Genomic DNA, 27126 nt, shown 5'->3' with positions numbered 1-27126 from the left:
CTGGATCCTGGCGAAGTGATTGCAAGGTGCTGCAGGGACACATGCACAGCTGCCTGCCAAGGGGTAGGGGATAAGTGGCTGCTAATGGGCTAAGAACTGAAATTGGCCAAAACTAGCCACATTTACCACCTAAGCATTCAACTGACTCTAGAGTTCCAGCCTAGTTACATTATACAGATCCTGCCAGTGCAATCATTGTCTAGATGGAGAGACAGATTTCTGGTGCTTCATACTCCACCATCTTTCCAGAATCTTCTGACCCTAGTCTTTCTTAAGACTCTCCTTTGTTTTAGTCAGTTAGAATAATCAGTAATTCTCTTTATCTCTTCAGCTTCTACCCCTTCTCTTACTTCTTTCCCCTTCTTTTCCAGTTTCTTCTAATTCATTGCTTTTTTTTTTTGTAAGTGTTCAGAGGTCAGAGATTCTTTTAATAATTTTAAGAAAAATACCTATGGACTGTCTTCCTAGAAAAATCCATATATGCAGTCACCCAAAATGAGCAGACAGTTCAGATGTCTAATAGATGACCTGAAATCCCACCATGGTCCTCTTGAGTAGAGCCTCTGTTATAAAGATGCATCTCTGTCATCTTCCTGTGTCACTGTGGTCAGAAGACACTCTACCCTGCAACAAGATGCTCACTGGCAAACTATGAACAGGAACTGCCCTTTCACAGATTTGTAGGGAAGCTCTGAATACAGCTAGAAAAGCGTCTTTCCCAGAGTGTGAAATTATGATACCATTTCCATGTTTACACAACTGACATGTTTATCCAGTGACACTAAACTGGTACATGTATGGGGTAGTTATTTATCCCTTACAACGCAAACTTGTAATTACCACTCATTTGAAACACATAGGGATGACAGACTAGTTTAAGTGAAATACACATTGCACGCGCGCGCGCGTGTGTGTGTGTGTGTGTGTGTGTGTGTTTTAAGCTTGGTTTCTCTCCAAGTGTATGCAGTAATAAGACATGATATATATGTGCCAATAGGGGTAATAATAGCCAACTATTTTCTAGGTAGACATTTTTTTGGATCTGTTTTTAACTTTAAGACACTTGTTATTGCCATATTAATTACTGGTATACAAAAGTGCTATAAAAATAGGGATACTGTAGGGATACTATATATTAGAGGGTCAACATTGATAAGATTGAAAAATTAAAAAACAAAAATAATGAAACAATTATGTCTCAACGTGGTGAGTGTTTCTGGAGTGGGCCCTTGCAGAATGGGCAAATGCTATCTGATCCCCTAGGCTGGCTGGCATACAGTGTGGTTGGTGATGTTGACTTTTCTTGGACACACTGACAAGGAAGCAGTGCCCCTGGAGGGTTGCTCAGAAGTTCTGTGTGTGCAATGCTTTGGCATGCTCCAGGGCAGATAGCCAACATATTCATCATAAATGGTATTTTTTAAATTTTGTTCTCATCAGGATTAAAATCACCAATTGAATCTTCCAAGGAGGACAGTAAGGAAAAATAATCTTGAGTAACTGCTAACAGGAGTTTGATTTAAACCAACAACTTAAAAATGAAACGTTCCTATCTCCCAAACTTTTGTACAGCCTGACAAATTGGAATTTAGGGTGGAATTAGGTAGTTAAATCATAGTGTATATGCTTGTGGTCAGCTCTGCTCTTCTTTTAAGTGGTCCTGTTTATTTTAAAAACTTGAAAATGAAGGGTTTTTTTGCTTACTCAGTTGAGGTTTATTGTAAAATTCAGACGCCCAAAAAAGAAAGTACTGTTTTGTGGGGCACCTGGGTGGCTCAGTCGGTTGAGTGTCTGACTTCGGCTCCGGTCATGATCTTGCGGTCCGTGAGTTCAAGCCGTACGTCGGGCTCTGTGCTGACAGCTCGGAGCCTGGAACCTGCTTTGGACTCTGTGTCTCCCTCTCTCTCTCTGCCCCTCCCCACTCATACTCTGTCTGTCTCTCAAAAATAAATAAACATTAAAAAAATTATTTTTTTAATTAAAAAAAAAAGGAAATACTGTTTTGTGCTGTATGTGAAGTGGACCACGAGTGAGCCAGAGGAGGGATGAGCTGTGCTTTTGTCCTTCTGCCTACAGAAGGCAAGCTGTAATGGCCAGCAGATAACATTTGTGGAGGTCTGGGGTGATGAGGGCTTTGACTGAAGGCACTGCATGTAATGTCAAACACAGTAATACCAAGCATATGTTTTCTTTTTTTTTTTTTTAATTTTTTTAACGTTTTATTTATTTTTGAGAGAGGGAGAGACAGAGCATGAACAGGGGAGGGTCAGAGAGAGGGAGACACAGAATCTGAAACGGGCTCCAGGCTCTGAGCTGTCAGCACAGAGCCCAACGCGGGGCTCGAACTCACAGACCGCGAGATCATGACCTCAGCCGAAGTCGGCCGCTTAACCGACTGAGCCACCCAGGCGCCCCCCAAGCATATGTTTTCACTCTGGTTCCTTCATGGTAATAAAGACAATGCTAGAAAGAAACAAAAGTATGGAGAGAAGAGTGGAAATCATGCTGTGTTGGTACATGACATTTGCTATAAAGAGGGTCAATTTGACAACAGTGGAAAAAATTGTTGTTTTGCTCTGCTCTATGCAATATAGCTTCGTGAGTGAAGGCTTCGTTCTCAGGCTGTGCTACCCCAGGAGTAGACTAGGGTAGTAATGTCGTGTCGGCAGCAGCTGAAGGAGTCACACAGTCCCATGTGGCAGGTTACAGCCGACAGCCATGGAGTCATGGAACTATTGCCCAGGCAGAGCCTACTTTGAGGGTGAGCCCCCCTTGATCTGCAGACGAGGAAATGAGGGGGGGCCAGAGAGACCACATGACTTGCCAGAGCTCACATGGTTGGTTTGTGACAAGGGATAGACAGTTGTCTTAGGAAAGTGAGAATTTAACCACAAAAAGAATTACTAGAAAATCATCCTAATCTGCCAAGTTAGTTTGTTTTTTTAACTGTGACCTACATCCTTCTAAGGGCAGCTCAGCAATCATCTCCAAAATCCTTCCAGAACCCCCAAAGTTGGGCCAGAGACTCCTCCCCCTGTACCGCCTGGCATCTCTCTTCCATAGCTCTTGTTAGATTTTGTGGAAATTGTCTGGTCAGGTTTTTGTTTATAAATACTTCACATACATTCATCTTTATAGACTATAAAGATGGCTTTATCCTTCTTTGTATTTTATAGGAATAGAGTAACTAACTATAGCAGTATTAACAACCCCCCTCCTATTTGTGAAACAGTGTTTTAATAACCTCCCTGGGAGTGCTCTGTTTTAATGATGATGATGGGCCTGGGCAGTGCTACTTGAGGAGGTTGTGCTCAGTTTGAGCAGATAGTCTAAGGACATTTAAATTATCTGACAGTGGAAAGCTGTTCTGAGTCAGATTGACACTACTAAACAAGCTTGCATGGGGGGAAGGGGGGGTGCACTATTGATGTCAGAGTGATGACCGGCTGGAGATAAACAAGGGGCCCTTTGTTCCTTTGGTGGCAAAGACTTTATATGAGTGAGAATGGAATGGCCTTAATGAACCTTCAGTGGTTCCCCTGGACAAATAGGAACTGAGGCCTTAATGTTAGTGAGATTCCAAGTCTGAATCACTTTTTAAACTTACTTGTTCTATTAAAAAACGTATCAAAACAAAGAATAAGTGTAGAGAATATTATTTTGAACATCTGTGTACCCACCAGCCAGCTTTATTAAACCTTAACTTTTTGATATTTTCTATCCTCTTTCCTTCCCTGCCTGGAGGCTCCTATTACAAATTTAGTGCTAAATACTCTGAGATTCTAAATTTGACTTTTTGGGGCCTCCCTCAATGCAAGAGCCTCTGTGTAATGCGATGGGTGCTGGGTCTTAGAGCTATAAAGAGCCACTGTGAGACCATTATATACATTCAGAATGTGGCAGTGAGATCAGACTGTAGAGGCAGGGTTCCTTGGACCTTAGGTTTCTGACCAGTCGGTGTTTCCCCAAGGGATGAGGAGGGATAGTGGCCCTGGCAAGTCACTTATCAAGGTGAACCTCAAACAGACATGGCTTGAGGAGCTCTATGGCTTAAAGGTAGTGCTTTTCAATCTTTTTTGATTGTAACCCACAATACCAAATGACATTACATTGTGCATTGCAAATTCCATTGTGACCTCATGCCCATCTGTCACACAGAACATACACCTCTGAATGAAAGTTTTAGCGAAATAATACTCTTCCTTCGTTAGCTGCACAGCACTATAGTCTATTTTGTTGTTTTTACAATAGCTGTTTTGTTCTAATAAGTTGATTTCAAGTGCCATTCGTAGATAGGAACACATAGTTTAAAACAATGAGCCCTGGTTTAGAGAACTGTTACTTGTCTGCTGGAACAAACGTTTTTTAAAGGGTATATTTAGTTTAACTCTGTGGAACATTTTATAGAAAGCTTTTATCAGTCACTGACCTAAACTTAAATATTTATTTCACAATTTACTAATAGAAATCCCATGTAAAACTAAGCAGAATTCAAAGCCTGTTGGGGGTTCAGATTATTCTGCATCATGTTACTTCTCTTTAAAGCTCCTAATCTTCTTCAACCATTGCTTTAAGGCAGCCTGTCTTGATTAAGTAAACAGAACTAGAACATAGTGACTTAACTATATTTCATGACCGTTAAGCCACAAAATCAACCTTTCTAAATAAAACCGGGTGTAAGTCAAACTTCCAAGTGAAAAAACCCAGCTATCAAAGCCCTCAAGTCTCCTTTCCATCATCATTTACCTCTATACACTGCTAAAGTAAGTCTATATATGGAATAAAATGATGCAGGTGTTGCTTTAATTTACTAAATTCATCAATTTTTGAGTAACCAGGCTGACATCCTCCTCACATGGGGCCCCTGATAATTACAATTGCAGGGGTTTATGTAGCACCTTCGTTGGGAGAAGTTTATATCATTGTGTTCAGAAAGGTGCAGCTTTCCCTCCAGGGAAGTGGAGGAGAAAATGATATTTAATTCATACTAAACAAGCGATTGTTGGAGATGCTGAGCTAGATTGATTCTTGAAAACTGAGAGTTTGCTTGCTCCAAAATGTTACCAACAGACACTTTAAACGTTAATAGGGTGGCTGGTTTCTAAAATCTGGAGGAGGGAGAGGGTTTTGTTTAAGCCAACTATTTCACGGAGGAGGAAGTATAGTTCAACCTCAGGAAATTTAAATGGGAATGTTGAATAACTGGGAAAGAATGTCTCCTCTGGGTGCCAGGGCGAAGAAGAATTCAGCTGATTTTCAGGCAGAATAACAAATGTGACAGCAGTACCTTTTTCTGTCCACACTTATGTACCGTTCTATATGTAACTTCTAAAAAAGCAGTTAGTTCCCAAGTTTTTTGGTCTTATGACTTCTTTCTACTCTTAAGAATTATTGAGAACTCCAAAGTTTCTTTGTGTATGTGTCTTATATCTATCAAATATTACCATTTTGAAATTAAGAGTGAGAAACTTAAAAATACTTAATTATTCATTAAAAGAGAATGATAAACCCATTATATATTAGCATAAACATTTTTATTTAAAAAACTATATTTAAAAAGAATTATTGGAAAGAGTGTTATTGTTTTATATCTCTGCAAATCCCTTTAATGCCTGGTTAATAGGTGACACTTGGAATTCTCTTACGTTTCTGCATATAATCTGTTGTGATATATTTTTAAAGTTGAATTACATGAAGAAAAGTCTAGCACACACAGATATGTAGTTGGAAAAGAGAGAGCCTTGCAGCTCTCTGAAAGGAACTCTGGGACTCGCAGGAGTCCTTGGGTCACACTTTGGGAACCACTGTCCCTGTAAAGTCGTTTGGAAGAACATATACAAATGGTGAGGTTATTAGTGTCCTAATTTTTTTATTCTATGTACATATTCTTTCATCAGTGAAGATGGGTTACTTGCATAAACTGTAATTGAGAAAGGGAGAAGTGTGAGCACGTTGAGGAAAGATTACAGAGGCTCTCAAATTTAGGCAGAGGAGTTTATGCTTGGGAAACTAAGGAGCTACTGTAATTTCTGAAATAGGAAAATGACTCAGTAAAACTTATATTTGGGATTTAATGGATTATTCGAATTGGAAGAGAGGAGCCACTTCAGAATCTGTTGCAGTAGTCTAGGCATGGTGAGGTGGGCTAGGCCTCAGATACTGGTGGAAATGGAGAGGAAGTTTCAAATTCTAGAAGACATTTTGAAGGCAGAATCACCAAGACTTGGGTCAGGGGATAATGGAGAAGGAAGAGCCAAAGATGACTAAGAGTTTTCAAGTCCAAAACATTCGAAGTGTATTTTCTTCCTTATATCCAACCTTTAATTTTTTTCTGAAAAGTATCCTGATTAAGCTGATTGGAGTGTTTTTTTCTTGTTTTTCAGACTTGGCCAGCCTGTTCTAGGACCTAGCAGAAAGTCAACACAGTTCCCAGCCTGAATCAGTCAGTTACTTCCAGAAGAAAAGGAAGACCTATGACATCCCTGGAGAGTTTGTACCTGTGACAACCCTGGAGAGTTGTACCTGTGACATCCCTGCAGAGTTTGTACCTATGACATCCCTGGAGAGTTACTTGCTGCATACTTCCCTCAGGCCCTGCATGCAATAAAGGGCTATCTGTCCAGGTCCTCTTTGCACTGGACACCTGCAGTTCACCTCTTATGCACTCCAGCACCCCCATCAGCTCCCTCTTCTCCTTCACCAGCCCGGCAGTGAAGAGACTGCTAGGCTGGAAGCAAGGAGATGAAGAGGAAAAGTGGGCAGAGAAGGCAGTAGACTCTTTAGTAAAGAAATTAAAGAAGAAGAAAGGAGCCATGGATGAGCTGGAGAGGGCCCTCAGCTGCCCGGGGCAGCCCAGCAAATGCGTTACAATTCCCAGGTCCCTGGATGGGCGGCTGCAGGTGTCCCACCGCAAGGGGTTGCCCCACGTCATTTACTGCCGAGTGTGGCGCTGGCCTGATCTCCAGTCTCACCACGAGTTGAAGCCGCTGGAGTGCTGTGAGTTCCCATTTGGATCCAAGCAGAAAGAGGTGTGCATTAACCCCTACCACTATCGCCGGGTGGAGACTCCAGGTGAGATTTTCTTCCTGATGTCATGGTTTATCTTTAAAGTTAAGGAGTCTTGTCCCACTTGAAGAGGAGTGATGGGGCATCAGCAAGACAAGCCCCGCCCCCCACCCCACCTCACCAAAGGAAAAGGAAGAGGGGAGGTTCAAATCCGAGGAAGTAATCCAAACTTTTGCAGTCAGAAAAATCTAGAAAGAAGGTGCTTCCAGTATACATAGACATTTTGTGAGATTTTGAAAAATGAATTTTTGTTTTGATGTATTTTGCAGTTGTCATCATGTTTTTCCAGTTCTTGGAGGTCTTTGAAGGTATTAATATGGCCTTGCTATGAACATGAACATCCTGGGGCACCCTGGTGTCTCAGTCAGTTAAGTGTCTGACTCTTGATTTTGGCTCAGGTCACAATTTCACGGTTCGTAAGATCGAGCCCCAAGTCAGGCTGTGCATTGGCAGTGTGGAGCCTGCTAGGGAATCTTTCTCTCTCTTTCTCTGCTTCACCTCTGTTCACTCACTCTCTCTCTCTCAAAATAAATAAACTTAAAAAAAAAAAGGGAACATCCTCCTTTCTATCCTCTCTCCCTCAATGAAACCGAACTAAACTAAAGGAGGTTTTTGCTGCCACTTTCCCCAAGCTCAGGTGCATGGAAGTATCTCATATCTGGGTCTGAAAACAGCCAGTGGAAGAATTGCTAGAAATCCTTTTAGGACTGAAAGCAACAGGAGCTGGGAAAGATTCGCAGTTGTTCTTAAATATGGCTTCAATACTGTTCTAAAACTCTTCATGTACCCATATGTGTGTGTGGGGGGGTACATATATTTCACCCCCTTATGAAGTCTGATGTTTGCCCTTGTCCTTCACACTGGCTGTAGCAGTTTGACTACACTTCTCTTTGGATAGAGTGTTCCTTTGGCTATAGGGCTGCAGTTTTCATAGGAGCTTCCTCTCCCTGACTGGCCACCTGTCTCATTCCGGGAGACCAGAGGGCTGGCACATGAGCTCTGCCAAGTGGCCCATGTCCATTAAAAGATGGGTGTGTCTAGGGGCACCTGGGTGGCTCAGTCGGTTGAGTGTCCAACTTAAGCTCAGGTTGTGATCTCACGGTTCATGAGTTCAAGCCCCAAGTTGGGCTCTCTGCTGTCAACATGGAGCCTGGAGCCTGCTTCACATCCTCTGTCCCCTTTTCTCTGCCTCTCGTCCCCTGTTGGTACTCTCTGTCTGTCTGTCTCTTTCAAAAATACATAAACAAAAAAAAAAAAAAAAAAAGAAAGAAAAAGAGAGAGAGAGGTGGTTGTGTCTAAGTAGGCCTGGCGTTAACCTTACAGCGGTACTAAGAAGTGCCCAGCCTGCAGTGGTTTGAGTTAAGCCTCCTTTCAGGCTCCAAAATCTTGCCATCATGTTGTATAACTATAGTCAGGGAAGTCACTGCCTGCATGTGGATGCTTCTCACAGTTTCCTCATCCTGGGATTGAGTGAGTCTCTGTAGAAGACTGTTGAGAAAGCCCTGGAGAATCTGACATGTTTTCACTAGATCATATAGGTCTTAGCTTTCTTCCCTTCTTTCCTTCCTCTCTCTCTAGGCTCTTTCTGTATACCAAAAAAAAAAAAAAAAGTCATTCAGGTCCAAGTTTATGACAATGACTTGATTCTTTTTTGCTTGTTTGTTTCAAAGATATGAGTTACAGTAAGCACTCAAAGTATACCTGATGAAAAAAATGTTCATTAAGAAATCATTTCTCTCTTCCTGAGTAATGGAGTTGTAAAATGTACATTGCAAGAAGTTATCTGGCTCATTGTCTCTGGTTTTCCTTTTGAATAGTAGAAAACCTAAGTTTAAAGCCTTATTTGGTGTTTTAGTTTATGTAAGGTTCTTTTAGAAATATTAATGCAAGGGGCACTTGGGTGGCTTCGTAGGCTTGGTCAGTTAAGCATCGGACTTCAGCTCAGGTCATAATCTCATGGTGCTTGAGTTCAAGCCCCGTATAGGGCTTTCTGCTGACAGCTTGGAGCCTAGAGCCTGCTTTGGATTTTGTGTCTCCCTCTCTCTGTGCCCCTCCCCTGATCATGCTCTGTTTCTCTCAGTCTTTCAAAAATAAACATTAAAAAAAAAGAAATGTTAAATGTAAATATTTTTACATATGGCAGGTAGATTTCATATTATTATATTTTAGGTTTGACTTCCCAAAATGAAAGATGGGTAGATATAATATTAATTTTAAGGTAATATTTAAGCTACACAGGATTTTTGATTCCTAACTTTGATGTTTTTTTATTAGAAAAAGCAGATTTTACATCTAGCTTTCTGGTCGTGTTTAAAGTAAATATTTTGAGAACAGTGAGGATGCTAATGCTAAGCAAGTTTATTGGGTTCCTAATTATCATAAAGCTTAAATTTTTCATTTGAAATCTCATTTTCTTGACTCCCTCATTTTAGGAACATTGAGGGCTACACTCAGATTTTCTTTTTACTCACACAACCACTTAAATCATCTATTTAAATGCTTTTCAAACTACCTGTAGTGAAGGACCAGTTTTTAATTTTTAAATTTCCAACCCTTCAAATATCAATACTTCTGTAATACAAATGAATTGCCAGGCAAATGAACATTTAAGAAGACTTACCAAATGCGAGCTCAGTTTTGTTTTTGTTTTTGTTTTACTCTTCATTTCAACAGATATAAAATTGCTCTGTCAAATTGCTGTTCAAATTTTAAACCTTAACTCTCAGTTTCAATACTGCACCTTCATCGACTGGTACCCAGCAGTTAGTACGAGTGTCATTAGTACTCAAACCTCACTTTGCATGGCTGGAGTTTAGTAGAAGCCATGCGAAAAGTGTTTTTGCAGCGTGTGTTGATTTTACTCCTTGCGACTGGAGCTTATTTCAGGAGTACAATTTCTTCTTGACTGAAAGTACCCATATATCAAAACCACATGACTCTTGAAAAAGATACAAAAGCTTTTCTCAGCTCTGCTTTGTACATAACCCATATACACAGTAACTCCTGCCACTTTTGCCCCCTTGTAATGCTTAGTTGTTAAGACGTAGTTGTTAAGACAGTGTGGTATTTGGGGTGCATCAGTGGCTCAGTGGGTTAAGCGTCAGACTTTGGTTCAGGTCATGATCTCACGGTTCTTGAGTTCAAGCCCTGTGTGGGGCTCTGTGCTGACAGCGAGGAACCTGGAGCCTGCTTCAAATCCTGTGTCTCCCTCTCTCTCTGCCCATCCTCTGCTCACATTCTGTCGCTGTCTGTCTCTTAAAAATAAATAAAAATAAAAAAATAAGACAGTGTGGTATTTAAAAGATGGCATAAAATTGAACCACTGTCTGTAATCTCACTATGTCATATTTGTAAGCAGCAGTTGTGATCTAGAAATAGAATTTAGTAATTAGGAATAACTATTACTATGGGTTGAATGTTTATGTATCCCTCCCCGCCAATTCACATGTTGAAAATCTAATGCCTAAGGTGATGATATCAGGAGATGGGAGCTTTAGGAGATGATTTGGTCACGAAGAAAGACCCTTATGAATGGGATTAGTGCTCTTCTAAAGGAGGCCTCAGAGAAATTGCTTATACCTTTCCACCTTATGAGGACTCAGATGATCAGAATATGTAGCTTGGGAGAGAACTTTCCCCAGAATCTGACCATGCTACACCCTGATCTTGGACTTCCCAGCCTCTAGGACTGTGAGGAATAAATTTTTATTGTTTATAAGCTACCCAGTTTATGGCATTTCTGTTATAACAGTCCAAATGGACTAAGACAGCTATGTTTTGAGTGAAAGTTTTAAAAATATGATCAGTGTAAATCTAAGGTAAACTAGCCAGTCAAGCTGAATAACACCAGAATGATACCATCAGCTTTCTTTACAAAAGTTTTCATTCAGGTGGTGAAAACACATTATCAAGGCATTTGTCTCAATAAAGGAGGATGGGGGCACCTGGGTGGCGCAGTCGGTTGAGCGTCCGACTTCAGCCAGGTCACGATCTCGCGGTCCGTGAGTTCGAGCCCCGCGTCAGGCTCTGGGTTGATGGCTCAGAGCCTGGAGCCTGTTTCCGATTTGTGTCTCCCTCTCTCTCTGCCCCTCTCCCGTTCATGCTCTGTCTCTCTCTGTCCCAAAAATGAATAAACGTTGAAAAAAAAAATAAAAAAAAAAAAAATAAAGGAGGACGGACCCCCCCCCCTTTTTTTTTCTTTTGGTGCTTCTGATCTGTGGCCTACGAAGAAATTGAATTCTGTGTATTCAGGGGGTATGAGTCCACTCAAAAAAGAAAAGTGAGTGTTTATTTGAACCTTGTTATCATTGTGATGAAGAAACGTCATCGCAAAAGAAGCCATATACCATTTACTCTGTCGGGCCCTCACTTTCAGACAACTCATGGAGAAAGTCATCTTTCTCCTGCGTATTCATGGAACACATAAAAGGAAGTTTAATGGCTTATCATCCAGCTCATTTTTTGAATGATGATGCCATTGGGTGCCCTATAATGTCATAAAACAGTATATGCACATATTGGCTTTTAAAGGGGGAAGAAATAATTTGTTTCTCTGCACCCTCGACTGTTGTGGTTTAGTGTAAGACTTTTCATTTACCTGTTAGAGTTTATTTTCTACATGTAGAATGAAAAAGTGTTGCTTGTTAAGAAAGACATAAATGGGGGCGCCTGGGTGGCGCAGTCGGTTAAGCGTCCGACTTCAGCCAGGTCACGATCTCGCGGTCCGGGAGTTCGAGCCCCGCGTCGGGCTCTGGGCTGATGGCTCAGAGCCTGGAGCCTGTTTCCGATTCTGTGTCTCCCTCTCTCTCTGCCCCTCCCCCGTTCATGCTCTGTCTCTCTCTGCCCCAAAAATAAAATAAAACGTTGAAAAAAAAAAATTAAAAAAAAAAAGAAAGACATAAATGTATTATGGTGGATAAGTGGTAGGCTTTGTGATTGATTTTATTTTATTGCTATTATTGTTGTTTGTTTATTCTGAAACATTTACCCTTTAAAAAATTGTTTTAGGGGCGCCTGGGTGGCTTGGTCAGTTAAGCGTCCGACTTTGGCTCAGGTCATGATCTCACGGTCCGTGAGTTCGAGCCCCGCGTCGGGTTCTGTGCTGACAGCTCAGAGCCTGGAGCCTGTTTCAGATTCTGTGTCTCCCTCTCTCTCTGCCCCTCCCCTGTTCATGCTCTGTCTCTCTCTGTCTCAAAAATGAATAAACGTTAAAAAAAATTTTTTTAATTGTTTTAATGTTTATTTTTTATTAAAAAAATTTTTTTAATGTTATTATTTATTTTTGAGACAGAGAGAGACAGAGCATGAACAGCAGAGGGGCAGAGAGAGGGAGAGACACAGAATCTGAAGCAGGCTCCAGGCTCTGAGCTGTCAGCACAGAGCCTGATGCAGAGCTCGAACTCACGGAGTGTGAGATCATGACCTAAGCTGAAGTCGGATGCTTAACCGATTTAGCCACCCAGCACCCCTGTTTATTTAGTTTTTAGAGAGAGCACAAGTGAGGGGAGGGCAGAGGGAGAAGGAGACACAGAACCTGAAGCAGGCTCCAGGGTTTGAGCCGTGAGCACAGAGTCCGACACGGGGCTCAAACCCACAAACTGTGAGATCATGACCTGAGCCAAAGTTGGAAGGAAGCTTAACCAACTGAGCTACCCACGTGCCCCCAGAATATTTACTTGTTTATGAAAGTTTTTATCAATATTTGCATATGGTAACACATCAATAGTGTGATTAAAAACAAGAGCTACCACATCCATCTCCAGAAGCAACTTCTTTTAATCATTATTGGTTAGTTCTTTTGCTAGTTCCTTCCATTATTACCAAAAATTATGGAGATAACTCTAGATAATATACACCTAGACAATGTTTACACATTGATTCCTAAAAATTGTGGAGGTAACTCTATATGATATGCTTATAAATCTATTTCTGAATTTATCACCTTTAGATAATTTCATTGACTAATACAAAAGATGAGGATTTAGCTAATTTATATTAACTTCTCTCTTTTTTCCTTCTTTTTAAAATCTTTGATATCTACATTTTAGTTTATGATTTATGTTATTTTTTGGCTACTGTATTGGTTTCCATCATGGGATCTTGTGTTAAGAATTATTTTCCCTTAGAAGAGCCTTGGTCCATTGCTTTCTAGTGTCCAGCATTGGTGATGGGAAACCAACAGTCAGTTCAGTTCTCATGTCTTCATAGGTGGCTTTGAGGTGATCCTCTAGGAACCCTTAGAATATTCTATTTGCCCTTCGATGTTTGAAATTCAAGGTGGTATGACCAAGTCTGGATCTCTTTTCGTTAACTGGGTTGTGTATTCCACGGCTCTTTTCAATGTGATGACATAGATCCTTCTTTAGCTCTGGGAGATTTTCTTCTGTTATTTCTTTGATCACTTCCTCCCTCTGTTTTTTCTGCTTCTCTTTCTGGAACTTATGTTGGTCAGAGGCTGTACTCAACACCATTTACTGACAACTGCCAGGTGTTGTGACACTGCAGAAATCAATAGGAACTAGGAAAGCCTGGATAATGTTTGCCTTTGAGAATTGCATCCATTCCTAACTGTTTGTATAGAATCAGGATCAAAAATACTTTTGTTTTTCAAGTATGGAATTCAGAAGAAACACACATGGGACTTTATTTATAAGTTCTCTTATTTCTGCTTATCTCTTACTTCTATAACTCTCTGTTTATCTTTTACTTAATGATTTTTAGTTACCTTTAAATCTTTCTGGTAAAGACAAGTAGAATTTTTTTTCTTTTTTTTTTTTTTTTACTTTAGCAGTACCACTGAGCCTAAAATTTAGGCTGGCCATCTGAATAATTCAACATGGTATCTGAGGGAAAAAAAATTCTGGGGATCACTTAGAAACCAATTTTGCCTTAAAAAAATAACCACTTTATGGGCAAAATTAAAGGAAGACACAAGCAATTAGATCTGCAGATGGCCACATAATAGGGCAGCTCTGGTAATTTCTGTGGTAGGACTGAATAGACAGTCTCTTTAGAGTGCTGACATCAGAACGATTCTCCTCTAAACTGTTTTTTTGTTTGTTGTTGTTTTTTACTGTGATACTCTGTTTAATACTCAGTTTGCAATAAGAGTGTTTAAGCGTTAAACTTTGGTGTTCAGCTTGTTTCACAAGCTCACTTTCTGGGAAAAGATGGGACCTTAACTGACAGGTCTAGAGCAAGCACAAAGAATGGTGGATGGATAGTTCCCAGAAAATAGAGTTGTCTCAGCAAAAATGGACAGACACAAACAGCAAGCGTCCACCGGGTTTTGTGCTGCCGAGCCAACGTTCAAGTCTAACCCTCTGGTTCCTTTCTCATCCTAGTGCTGCCTCCGGTGCTCGTGCCAAGACATAGTGAATATAACCCCCAGCTCAGCCTCCTGGCCAAGTTCCGCAGTGCCTCCCTCCACAGCGAGCCTCTCATGCCACACAATGCCACCTATCCCGACTCCTTCCAGCAGCCTCCGTGCCCTGCGTTCCCTCCCTCGCCTGGGCACGTGTTCTCACAGTCCCCGTGCACCGCCGGCTACCCTCACTCCCCAGGAAGCCCGTCCGAGCCAGAGAGCCCCTATCAACACTCAGGTCAGTAAAAGCTGCGGTCGGTCGGGGTGCCTGGGTAGCTCAGTCGGTTGAGCGTCCGACTTCAGCTCAGGGTCATGATCTCGCGGTCCGTGGGTTCGGGCCCCGCGTCGGGCTCTGGGCTGATGGCTCAGAGCCTGGAGCCTGCTTTGGATTCTGTGTCTTCCTCTCTCTCTGCCCCTCCCCCATTGATGCTCTGTCTCTCTCTGTCCCAAAAATAAATAAATGTTAAAAAAAAATTTTTTTTAAAAGTTGCAGTCGGTCTCCATAGAGCCTGACCCAACACAGTTATTCACGGTGGGGCCGTCATCATCATAATCACTGGCTACTGATGTTCATATGGAGCTTTACAGTTTGTGTGGCAATCTCCTGTGGGCCACTAGACCCTGCCCCTTCTAAGATCAGGGCCATTTGGGAGCATTTGTTCTGGAGCTACAACATCTCTTTGCTCTGATTTCTGGTTCTAATGCTCTGGGAACGCTCAGAAACGAAATGGCTTTTTTTTAAAGGTCGCAGAATTGAGATAATAAAATACTTCGCTGACTGAAGCAGGAAGACTTGGCCTGAGGGCAAGAAACGTGAGGGGTCCATGCTTGGCCTTTTCTTTGCATAACTTCACCGGGGCAGTGTCAGGCCTCACCTCACCAGCGTGTCCTCCCTTTGTGTTGTGTGAAGCCAGCACAGCATCTTGAAGACAAACTTACTCAGTAAACATTTGCTGAACTGAAGAAGCCTACGTAAGGGAGAGGGAGTGTGCATGCCCTGGGCAAAAGAGAGAATCAAGCACGTTGTCATAATTGCACATGCTACCATGGCTATAAAGTGGGTCTAAGTTAGATAATGATGAAGAGGTTTACATGCACCTCATGAGTGTGAGGTAGATCATATCCCGAGGAACAAGTTCTTAAAGGCATGAATAGATTCATTTGGTGCTAGATGTTATGATCTGCCTCATTCATTTGTTCATATATTCATTTATTTAAGAGAGATTTATTGAACTTTTATTACATAAAGCGTTGCTTAGGGAGCCGAAAGGAGAATTAAAAGATCGGTAAAAATTGTCCCTATCCTCACCGAACTTATAAAATGTGGGAAGACAGGAAAGGAGTTGCCCTTCCTTTCTGAGTTATTCAGTTCTTCCTTTTGCCCCCTCAACAATACAGCTACTATTTTCATATACGTTTACTATTTCATTTAACACACTACATTGTATAATTCCTTCTGGGTCTATTTCCCCCATTCAGCTGTCAGTCATCTTCTCTTTTATATGTGTAGCACAGGCGCTAAAACACAGTAGTCGCTCATTCGTTGGTTACAGAGTAAATGGACCACCACACAGGCATTTGGAACACAGGGCTAGTGCTCAGGGTTATAGATATAGATGTTATTGAGTCAGTAAGTAATTACTGAGTGCCTAAAAAGTGCCAGGCACTGTGCTACTGCTACAGGTATGATGATGATTGATTATGACTGTAGTCTCTGATTTTTAAGAGGTAATGGCTGTTGAGAACAATCATGGTCTCAGTAATGCCTGGGCGAGTAACTATAAGGACTTGAACTAAGGGAGGTATATGGGGATGGAAAGAAGACAATGAATTTGAGGAGGTGGACTCAGTAGGGCTTGATGTGGGGTGAGACCCTGGGAGGAAGCTCAGGGGTCATCCACACAGACTGGAAGGAGATGGCTGCTGTCTTACAAGAGGCTGGATTCACAGAGAAAGAGACACAACAGGAAGAGAAGTCATTTGAGGACAGAGCCATGGTTAAGAGAAAGGAGGATAATTATGTCACCAACACGTATTTACATAAAATGTATCTGCACTGTAAAGATTGCCTGCACTGACGTTGTCTTCCTGAATTGGTGGGACTAGCAGGTTGATATTTTCCCTCTTCCTACCCATGAAAGATGGACCTCAGCACCTTTGCAGAAGCTGCTTAGTTTTTAGGGAGGGAGTGGCTCTTTTCATTTCGGAGAAAACAATTCTTTTCTGAATGATTAACAGCAAAATGCAACCTGAATAACAGATCCACAGATAAGTGAGACTAAAAGGAAATCTTGAAATTCACTGATTCAGCCCCTTAATTTTTTTTATACCAGCTTTATGGAGATATAGTTCATACATCTATCATAGAGATAGAGTTCACACACTTAAAATGTGGCACTTAATGGTTTTTCATATCTTAATTTTTTAAAGCTGTGGTAAAATATATATCACATAAAATTTGCCATTTTAACCATTTTTAAGTGTGCAATGTCATGGCATTAAGTACATTCATAGTTGTGTGCTACCATTACCAGTGTCTATTTCCATAATTTTTTCATCAACCTGACAGGAAATTTGTATCCATTAAGCAGTAGCTCCCGATTCTCTTCTCTTCCTTCCTCCAGCCCCTGGTAACTTTCAACCCACTTCTTATCTTGATGAATTTGCTTATTCTAGGTACCTCACAAAGTGGAATCATATGATATCTGCCTTTTTTGTGTCTGCCTTATTTCAGTTAGCATAGTGTTTTCATAGTTTAGGTTGTATCCTGTGTCAGTTACTTCATTTTTGTGACAGCAGTATTCCATTGAATGGATATACCACATTAAAAAAAATCCATTTGTTGGTTGATGGATGTTTGGGTTATTTCCACCTTTTGGCTAGGGTGAGTGCTGTTGTATACAATGGCATGCAAGCATCTGCTTGAGTCCCTGCTTTCAGCTCCTTTGGGCATATGCCTAGGAGTGGATATGGTGATAGGGTAACTATGTTCAACCTGTATTTTATAGATAGACCCAGTCAAGGACCTACAAAAGGGCCACCTTGCTTTATGACTTTTCTTATAAACAGAGTCAGCGTTTATTTTCTCACAAGGAAATGATTTATCCACGGTTGGACGATGTGGCATGCACTGGGAACTGCCATCAGTGCCTGTAAACATACATGTCTTCATCTAGCCATTGACCTGCAGACTCAGAATTTCTGAGGAATCTGAATCTTTAACTAGAGTTTCACTGGCAATCTTATGTACACTTTAAGCGTGGGAACTACTGGAATGGACAAAATTCAATTCAACAAAGGCAGACTGAGTCAACTTTTCATGCCACTACACTCCATCCACCCCTAACAAAACAAGACTATTCTGAACTGACATTAGGAATGTTTACAGGAGGAATCAGTTATTCTGATGTTCTCACTGAAAGGTTCTTCCTCTGCTGCAGGAGTTTTTATTGTGTTGTGAATTAATTTCTGATAAGATATTATCTACTGAATGCACACCCATTTGCCTAACCCTGATCACTGTCCAATTATAGAACTGATATTCGGGGAGAAGAGCTCCTCTCAGCATGCCTTGGGGCACAGGTTATAATCAGGTTTCAACTGTTCTGCATTTTGGGGAGCAGATTTGGAACTATCTCAGAGAGAGACCATCTCTGTGGCCATTGTACAATCCATGGCAACAGAGGAATTGAAAATTAAGCTCACTTCAAAGAAGGTTTAGCTTTCTGCTTTGAAAGTCAGACAGCAGACTCTTCTGCCATTGCAAAAGCTAGGAGAATAGCTCCTAGCTTTGAAAATCTTATCCTACATTCGTCGGAACTTATAACTCACAGATAACTCCTAAGTGAGAGGGAAAACTAATCAGCCATTTTGTGAGGATGTCTGGACAACCGATTTCTTCTATGTGACACTCACAATGTCCTGCAGAATAGCCTTATTATATTACTGCCCGTCTTTAGCAATAATGCTATCCACCAAGCCCTGGAGTTTCACAGCAAGAAAGGTTGGATCTGTCTTTGTGCAGTTTATCAGTTTGACATTCCTCTGTTTTACTGCTTTCTTTTAGCTGACACACCACCCCCGCCTTATCATGCCACAGAAGCCCCAGGGACCCAGAATGGCCGACCTGTAGATGCCACAGCTGATAGTCATTTAGTGCTGTCAGTGCCTAATGGAGGTAAATTTGTAGATGAACAGCTAAATGTAGCTGTTTTCCAAGAGCATTACCTATTACCCCACAACAAAACAAATCCAAAAACAAAATGAAATGTGCTAGCCTGCTATTTCACATGTGTTTTAAGGGGCAGAAACCATGGCTGTGCATTTTAACTTTGGCATTCCTCAATACCGTAGAGTGAATGTTTGTTTATCAGCCCGGTTACTAGAGTAAGTTAATTTTTTATTTTAACCTAACATTTAGATGTTTGTAGTTCTGGATGTTGAGTACAGGAAGTGGTATTTAAGTTAGTAATTTTGCTCCAGTTGTGTTTATACTATAGTTTTGTCATGGGGTCTTTGATTTGGCTTAGGGGGTGCCCTTACAAATATATGTAAATATGTAAATAGGGTTTTTGCAGGATTTTATCTGTTTCCTATAATGAGCTGGATAAACGTTGCTCAATTTTCACGTTCACATAAACCACATGGCGATCTTCTGTAAATGCAGGTTTTGATTCTGTAAATCCGGGGTGGCATCCAAGAACCGGCATTCCTAGCAAGCTCCCAGGCAATGCACAAGCTGTAATTCAGGAACCACACTGGGTGGAGAGGGTGTAAGGGAGCTTAGTGTTTAAAGTCGGCCAGGGTGAAGTCTTCTATAAGTAAAGGCCCTTTTGTAAATCAGATAATAACCCCCTAATGTATGTTTCAAAAATTTATGTTTTAGTGCATATAGGAACACACTGTAGATATAAGACTAACTAGGATATTCAAAGAGAAGAGAACTAATATAATCACTAAAAAAGGTGGAGAAAGTGGCGAAGAATTAGCACTCTGAACTGTGGTTGGTTACTGGCAACTTAATTAGCTTTGAAAAGTTTGGCATAACATTCTTGGATTTCCTAATGAAACATACAGCTGTCTTTAAAATAGTTTATGCCATAAATAACTAAGTACTCCATATGTACACATCAGAGAATGTGAGTCTATATAGAAGTTTTTTTTTCTTTCTTCAGTAATTTAAATTCCTATATGAAGTTTTGATTCAGCTTTTATTATATCCAAATTATTATTTTTCATTTTTAGTTTGTTAGGAAATGATACTCTTGTCACAGGGACTCAGTTTGGTACAGTGACAGTAATATGCTATCATTCACACATAAAGAGGAGGTGACGTGCCACCATCCTTGGAGCTGTCTCCTTTAGGGGCGATGGAATTGACATTGATCTGTTCATATTGTTGTTTGTCAGGCCCCCTCAATACTTATAAATATGATTACAAATGCTCTAACCATGGGAGAGTCACAAGGACTGTGGCCTCTGTGCCACATGTGTTAACTAGATGAGCTAACTACAATAGCTTCTGTCAAGTGACAGGTTTGTAAAGATCACAAAGAGCATCCTTGTCTCGCAGCCACCTTTCTGGTTGACAGCATTAATGTAAGTTTCCAGGTGGAATCGTGAGATGGGAAGCCAGGCATGACAGTGGTGATGTGCTCTCTCATTCTTTTTCTTGCAGACTTTCGACCAGTTTGCTACGAGGAACCACAGCACTGGTGCTCTGTTGCGTACTATGAACTGAACAACCGAGTTGGGGAGACGTTCCAGGCCTCCTCCCGAAGCGTGCTTATAGATGGATTCACAGACCCTTCAAATAACAGGAACAGATTCTGTCTTGGACTTCTTTCTAACGTAAACAGAAACTCAACAATAGAAAACACCAGGAGACACATAGGAAAGGGTAAAAGCAAATATGTAATTCCTGTATTCTTCTGAGCTAAAACATGGGACAGGAACAAGCCACATACTGGCCACATAACCTAGCAGGTTGGTCCTAGGCTGTTGAGCTGGGAGAAAACAGCTAGGCTTTCAGGGTCTTAGTGTCTCTACTTCTAGGGTCAGCACAGCATCTTTTGGAGAGTGGCATAGGTTAAATATTATGAAGACAAACAAGATGGTAAATATGAAGAAGGCAGGATGAAAGTATTGAAGGGAAGTATCATGAATTATTTTCAAATTGCCTAAAGATGCAAAATAAGAGGAACTCTGGCTTGGTGATTATATATATCAGGTAAAGTGACCTTTGGAGACTTAGAAGCGAGGTAGTGAAAATCACGACCTGTTTATGTTTGGGAACCTTTGGCAGCGATTGGCGGTCTCCTGTGGCCAGGCATTGTTACGAAGCAGATGGGCACAGGCTTCACTGGGGTCTGGCCAGTGGTGCTTTGAAGCCTGTCTCATAACCATGATCCACGGTAGCAAATCCTACCCGAGTGTGAGGCCTGGTTGCAGATCTTTAAGTCATTTTCTTTATATTAGAATAGTTGGTAGCGTTTAATACCTGGTTGTCCACTATCATGTCGGACTACTGTGGATTCACAGGCATACAGAACCTTTAGAGTCATTTTATCTTTTCTCTCTCCCTCCAGCCCTTAGACCACTTCAGCAAGGTAGCCACAAGCCTTTTCTTTCAGATTTCCAGAGGAGATTGATTATTGTACTCGATGATCATTCTAAATATTCTTTCTAACATACCCCCTAAATTTCTTCTGTCATAGGAAACCTACACGCCGTTGATTAGAAACAGGTTGAATTTATTCATTGATGTTGACTCTCATGGTGATATTTATGTTTGTTTATATCCTGTATTTTTCCATAGTGGCTTTGAGGTGGCATAAGGGAAAACTTCGCAGTGAAATGATAAATGAAAAATAGAAAATCAGAAACTGGGGGCTGAGGGTGGCAGGGAAGGAGAATATAGCTAAAGGTGACCACTGTAATTGTGATTAAAATTTTGCTCTAGGTTTCCTAACAGGGAGGTCAAAACAAAGAAACACAACTGTACTGTAATTTTTATCGTAAAGGAGGAAGCATAGCCATTCTTTCCCTTTGACTAAATTCTTAAATAAATTTGTCAGGTACTGCGGTTTTACTTTCAAATGATTTTTATAAGAATCTCCAAGTGAAATCGAGAGGCAGAACATTAAAACATTGTGGAGCTGTGTGCTGAGGGGCTTTGCACATTGGTCTGTGTATTAGACTTCAGACTTATGCTGCTGCCACTTGATCCAAAGATAGACTTCAGATATTAAAGGAGTGTTGTATACCTTCTGGGAGACCTTCCGAAAGTAGCTTGCTTAAGGTGCTGCTGCTGCAGACATGGAGAGTTGAGGTTCTGCCTTATTGCCTGAGAGCTAATCGCCAGGTTAAGAAGCCATAGGAAAAAGAGCTAGGATAGATAGATGGCCTTTTACGGAAGCCAGAGAGTCTGTCTAAGTGCTGATTGGCTGGAAGGGCTAGGATGGATGGCCTTTTATGGAAGCCATAATGTCTGTGTAAGTGCTGATTGGATGGAAGGGCACTCCACCCTCATGTGGTCTCCAATGCAGAGTCAGAGTCTTCTCAGAAAGCTGTTTGGAAGTGCTTTAATGTGGAAAAAAAACCCACCTTTTTTTAGAGGAGTTAATAAGTCATATCATAAAGCATGGCACACACACAAAGTTGTCTTAGAATTTAAAAAAAAATTTTTAACATTTATTTATTTTTGAGAAAGAGAGAGAGAGAGAACCAGAGCATGATTCGGGGAGGGGCTGAGAGGGAGACACAGAATCTGAAGCAGGCTCCAGGCTCTGAGCTGTCAGCACAGAGCCTGACACGGGACTCAAGCCCACGAGCTGTGAGATCATGACCCGAGCCAAAGTCGGACGCTTAACTGACTGAGCCACCCAGGTGCCCCAGAGTATTTTTAAAGGAAGAGCTATCAGTCTTCTATGAGGTCAAGGGACTGTTTCTCAGGTGCTCCCTTGGATTATTTGTTTCTAAGCAGCAGGCTTCCTAGAGCACCAGCCCGAATAAATTTGGAGCAAAAGCCCACCTAGATTAGTGAATAAGTTAACTTTTTCTATGGAGTTAATTAATAGAGACACTTAGATTTCAGAGATAGGCATTCATCTTACAAATATTTGTTGAGCATCTGTTCTTAGCCAGATTATTCCATCATTAGGGATGTAACAGTTGTAAACAAAACAAAAACACAAAATCCTGCTTTCATGGGTTACCTATTATAACTAAGGAAAGACAGAGAAGAAATAATGGTATGTTTAATGATTAGAGAAAAACACAGGAGAGGAAGAAAATGGGGAGGGCATGTTTTAATGCAGAGTGGGGTAGCCAGGGAAGACTTTCCTAACAAGGTCACATTTGAACAGAAAGGGAAAGAGGGAATTAGCTACATGGAGGGGGAACTTTCGAAGCAGAGGGAACAGCAGGGGCAAAGGCCCTGAAGCCTACCTGGTATATTGTAAGGAACATCAGGGAAGCCACGGTGAGTGGGCCAAGATGAGTAGTAAGGGAATGGGGAAATCTTCGAAGAGGAGGAGGGGAAAGGACCAGGTTGCAGTGACCTTGAGGCCATTTTAAGTGCTTTAGCTTTGACTCTGCATAAAATAGGAAGATAGATTTAAGTCGAGATCTGAATTTTCACCTGATCCCCTGGCTATTATAATAAAATTAAACTGTTAGTAGGGGAAGGGTGAAAGGTTTAAAAAACACGTGAAAGAGAAGCCTGAAGGGTATATAGCAAATGTTAGCTTTGATTGTAGCTGAGTTTTAGTCTCTGCATCTCTGTATTTTCTAAATTTTCTCTAGTGGGCTTTCCTGATCGTGGAAGGATGTGGCGGGAAGGGGGTGTGGGGGGAGGTGGGATGTGGCATATAAGGGCATGCCAGGATTGCTGCAGTAGTGTGGCCCAGCCCAGCAGAGTGGCTGAGTGTGAGTACTGACGTGGGCCATTCAGTGTCGGCCAAACAGGTGTGATGAACGTGTTTGTTCATCTTATCGTCCAAAGAGACTTCCAGTCTTCAAATACGGATTTGGGGGACTGATGTTGCTACCAGCCCAGAGATGGCTTTGTGTGAATTAGAAGCCCCTTTCTCAAGAGAAGCTACTGCCATCTTCTGGAGTAGCTCTATAATGATTACCTAGATCTTAAAAGGCTATGAGGCACACCCTGGATTGTGGAGTGCACAGCTGCAGGCCCAGTCCAATGGAGGGCCTATCCTCTGAACCAAAGCCCTAGCGTGGATCTGGAAATCTGTGTTCTTATATTATTATTTTCTGATCATACATTAAAACATTTTGTTTTATTTTGGAAAATTCCAAACATATACAAAAGTGGACAGATCGTGTAGTGAATATTCATAGCACCATCTCTAGCTTCAATAATGATTCACATTCTGTGCATTTTTTCTTCTATCCCTCCATGATAGTTTTGCAAGAGTATTCAAAAAAAATTTTAGTATTTATTCGTTTTTGAGAAAGCATGAGCAGGGGGCGGGGTGCAGAGAGAGAGGGACAGAGGATCCAAAGAGGGCTCTGTGCTGACGACAGCAAGCCTGATGCAGGGCTCAGGCTCAGGAACTGTGAGATCATGACCTGAGCCAAAGTCAGACACTCAATCTACTCAGCTATCCAGGCACCGCTTGCAAGAGTATTTTAAAATAAATCTCAGATTTCATATCCTTTCTCCATAGATTTGAGTATATATATGCATATATATGCATATACATATTTATGTATATACATATGTGCATGTATATACATATGTGTATATACGTGTGTGTATATACGTATGTATATACATATATATCTATATAAGGGGTTTCTAAAAGTACCATTATTACACCCAGAAATATGCACTTTCTTAAAGCTCCAGATGATTCTGATATTCAGCTAGGTTGCTAAAATGGTGTGCAGACGAGAGGGTAACAAAGGCAAGGGGATGATCAATTACAAAACCAAGGGAACCTTCTCACCAACCTACGCACCTTCCTCTCAGTCTTACCTGTTATTTCCCTGTCATTCAAGACTATGGAAGAAGACCAAAAGGGAACACTCTTGCAGTCTGACTTAGCAGACCCAAATCAAACCCAAGGTGTCTCTCTCTGGTCCTAAGTAACCACGACACAGGACTCCACACTCCCTCATCTCCTAAAATGTGGGCGGCAGTCACACAGAAGTGGGAAACTCAGATAAAGAGAGATTCAGCCCAAGAGAAAATGCTGGAAGAGCTTGCCTGGGGAGCACATTGCCTGGGTCCTCTTTGTCATCTCAGGATGCATTTTCTTTGGGCATTTATCCTTTTTGCTCGCTGTTCTCTGTGGAGATTTTGAATCTAATACATGTGGTTTAAAGCCCCTGTTTTGGCCTATCAGGTGGATGCAAATAAAATGACTTGCCTACTTGACTTTTCCTTGGATGCCCCTCTCTAACCAAAACCCAGCCTCCTTCACACTGGCATTGAAATCCACCCTTGCCTGCTGCTCAGAGCTGACCTAAGCCTCCACGTGCTAATTCCCTGGGCTCTGGCCCCTTTTTGCTCAGGATGCTAAACTACCACCTGCCTGCCCAGGCTCTTCTCTGCTTTCCTTACTCTGGCAACTGTGCTGTGGTTGCAGGTAATACTTTAACAGGATTGAAAATCATTCCCTAAATAAAGACCAGAGTCAGATAACAAAAAGTCTGATCCATTTTACTTAGTAGGTTCTGGGAAGATTATAAATTTGAAGGTCATTCAATTCAAATACATACTAAATACTTAGCAGTCTCCGCTGGCTCTTTCCCCACTGGTTCACCCTCTTCTTAGAAAACCACAACCACTCCAGAGGTAGGCCTTCCCCCCAGGGAGCTCACAGGGGCTGGTAAAAGAAGTCTGCTTGTATTTGCCCCTGCCTCACCCCCATGTCCATGCAGCCAGGTAACTGTGTCCCAGCCAGTTGGGACCTTCCTGCCTACTGTTCACGGCCTGGGCCATTGGTGCCAGATCCCAGGCTGTTCAGGGACTGTGAGAAGAGACATGAGAAAGAAAAGGAGTGAGAGCTGAGAAAAAAAGAGAGGGGCCAGCCCGAGGTGGAGAGAAGGGGAACCCTGGCCTCAACATCAAATACTTTAGCTCTATGACTCCACATCCGTGTCTCCAGTGCTATGGCTGGAATGCGTAGTACTGAAAAACATTCTTTTTTAAAATTGTATTAAGGGAAAGGAGATGGGAAAAGGAAACTAAATATGATGGAAGGCAGTCACAGCTAATGCACAGTTGCCTCAAGTGCTGCTTAGAACCTGACAGGCACTGAGCAGCTCGCTGCCTCCGTGATGTTTCCTCGGTGCACAGCTGTGCAGAACCCCCCAGGGGTCTCTAGATTATATCATTTAAAAATCTATATTGGCAGTTTGAAGAGATCCAAAGTATATCACTCTAGGTGTATTCTGGACCGTTTATATGAACACCTTGTGACTGCACAGCGATTGTGTTTACAATTACATTGACACCTAATGCTGGAGAATTGTGTTTCTGCTGAAAGGCTGGAAAAACCATTCTGGTATTTAACATTCACTAGACTTGAACTTCTTCATTTCATCTAACCCCAGTCGCTTGCTATATATGCATTTATGTTAAGTCTTTAACCCAGATACTTGGAGGGAAAGAATCAGCTCAGCTTTAATTTGGAATAAAAATTAGCCTGGGAAGCACCAATCTCAGGATGCTGTCTTGCTTTGTTAAGTACAAGAATGTGAAGGAAAAAAAAAAAAGTACAAGAATGTGAGATAGAGTAGCATAAGCTGCATTTTTATTGTGAGTCTTTATATCTGAAAAAGGTGGCAAGGATTTCCTTGTTCCCAAGTAAAATATAGGCATTATTGCTCTGATCTATAATAGTAGGTGAAAAGTTAAAAAAAATTAATATATATTTTTATTTTTATTTATTTTTTTTTTAAATTTTTTTTTTTCAACGTTTATTTATTTTTGGGACAGAGAGAGACAGAGCATGAACGGGGGAGGGGCAGAGAGAGAGGGAGACACAGAATCGGAAACAGGCTCCAGGCTCTGAGCCATCAGCCCAGAGCCTGACGCGGGGCTCGAACTCACGGACCGCGAGATTGTGACCTGGCTGAAGTCGGACGCTTAACCGACTGCGCCACCCAGGCGCCCCTATTTATTTTTATTTTTGAGAGAGAAAGAGAGAGCAGGGAGAAGGGCAGAGAGAGAGGGAGACACAGAATCTGAAGCAGGTTCTAGGCTCTGAGCTGTCAGCACAGAGCCCGACGCGGGGCTTGAACTCACAAACCTGAGGCAAAGTCGGATGTTCAACCGTCTGAGCCACCCAGCACCCTGAGAGCTTACTTTTAGAGTGAATAATGGGGCGCCTGGGTGTAAGCGTTCAACTTGGGCTCAGGTCATGATCTCACGGTTTGTGATTTTGAGCCCCACCTCGGCCTCTGTGCTGACAGCTTAGAGCCTGGATCCTACTTCAGTTTCTGTGTCTCCCTCTGTCTCTGCCCCTCCCCTGCTCGTGCTCTGTCTCTCTCTCTCCCAAAAATGAGTAAACATTAAAAAATAAATAAAAAATAATAGAGTGGATAAGCATGAGCATGAGATCGAGAGTGACAGACGGAGGAGTACAGGAGAGTCTCCACAATCATTGTAAACATGGGTTGCCATCCACTTTTAAATGGACTTGTGGGAAAAAAGCCACAAGCATGGA

The 27126-nt window shown here is 41.7% G+C and overlaps 1 protein-coding gene across 9 annotated transcripts in view; it reads left to right on the top strand.

Annotated features, from left to right (window-relative positions):
- SMAD9 (SMAD family member 9) overlaps nucleotides 1-27126 on the top strand; it is an 80745-nt gene that overhangs the window by 43997 nt on the left and 9622 nt on the right. For 5 of the 9 annotated variants that reach the window (XR_006296866.1, XM_043577068.1, XM_043577059.1 and 2 more), the window contains 4 exons: nucleotides 6384-7071; nucleotides 14409-14666; nucleotides 18495-18605; nucleotides 20106-20327. Coding sequence is in view for 8 of the 9 variants with exons in the window: in XM_043577068.1 (XP_043433003.1) it covers nucleotides 6660-7071; nucleotides 14409-14666; nucleotides 18495-18605; nucleotides 20106-20327 (1003 nt within the window). In the remaining variant the exon portion in view is untranslated. The remainder of the gene's footprint in view (nucleotides 1-6383; nucleotides 7072-14408; nucleotides 14667-18494; nucleotides 18606-20105; nucleotides 20328-27126) is intronic. The other 4 variants (XM_043577092.1, XM_043577101.1, XM_043577118.1 and 1 more) reach the window with 1 other exon arrangement.

Source organism: Prionailurus bengalensis, chromosome A1, assembly GCF_016509475.1.
Source record: "Prionailurus bengalensis isolate Pbe53 chromosome A1, Fcat_Pben_1.1_paternal_pri, whole genome shotgun sequence".
NCBI classification, from domain to species: domain Eukaryota; kingdom Metazoa; phylum Chordata; class Mammalia; order Carnivora; family Felidae; genus Prionailurus; species Prionailurus bengalensis.
Note: the sequence above shows the minus strand (reverse complement) of the source record. Positions and strands in the feature narration are given on the sequence as shown.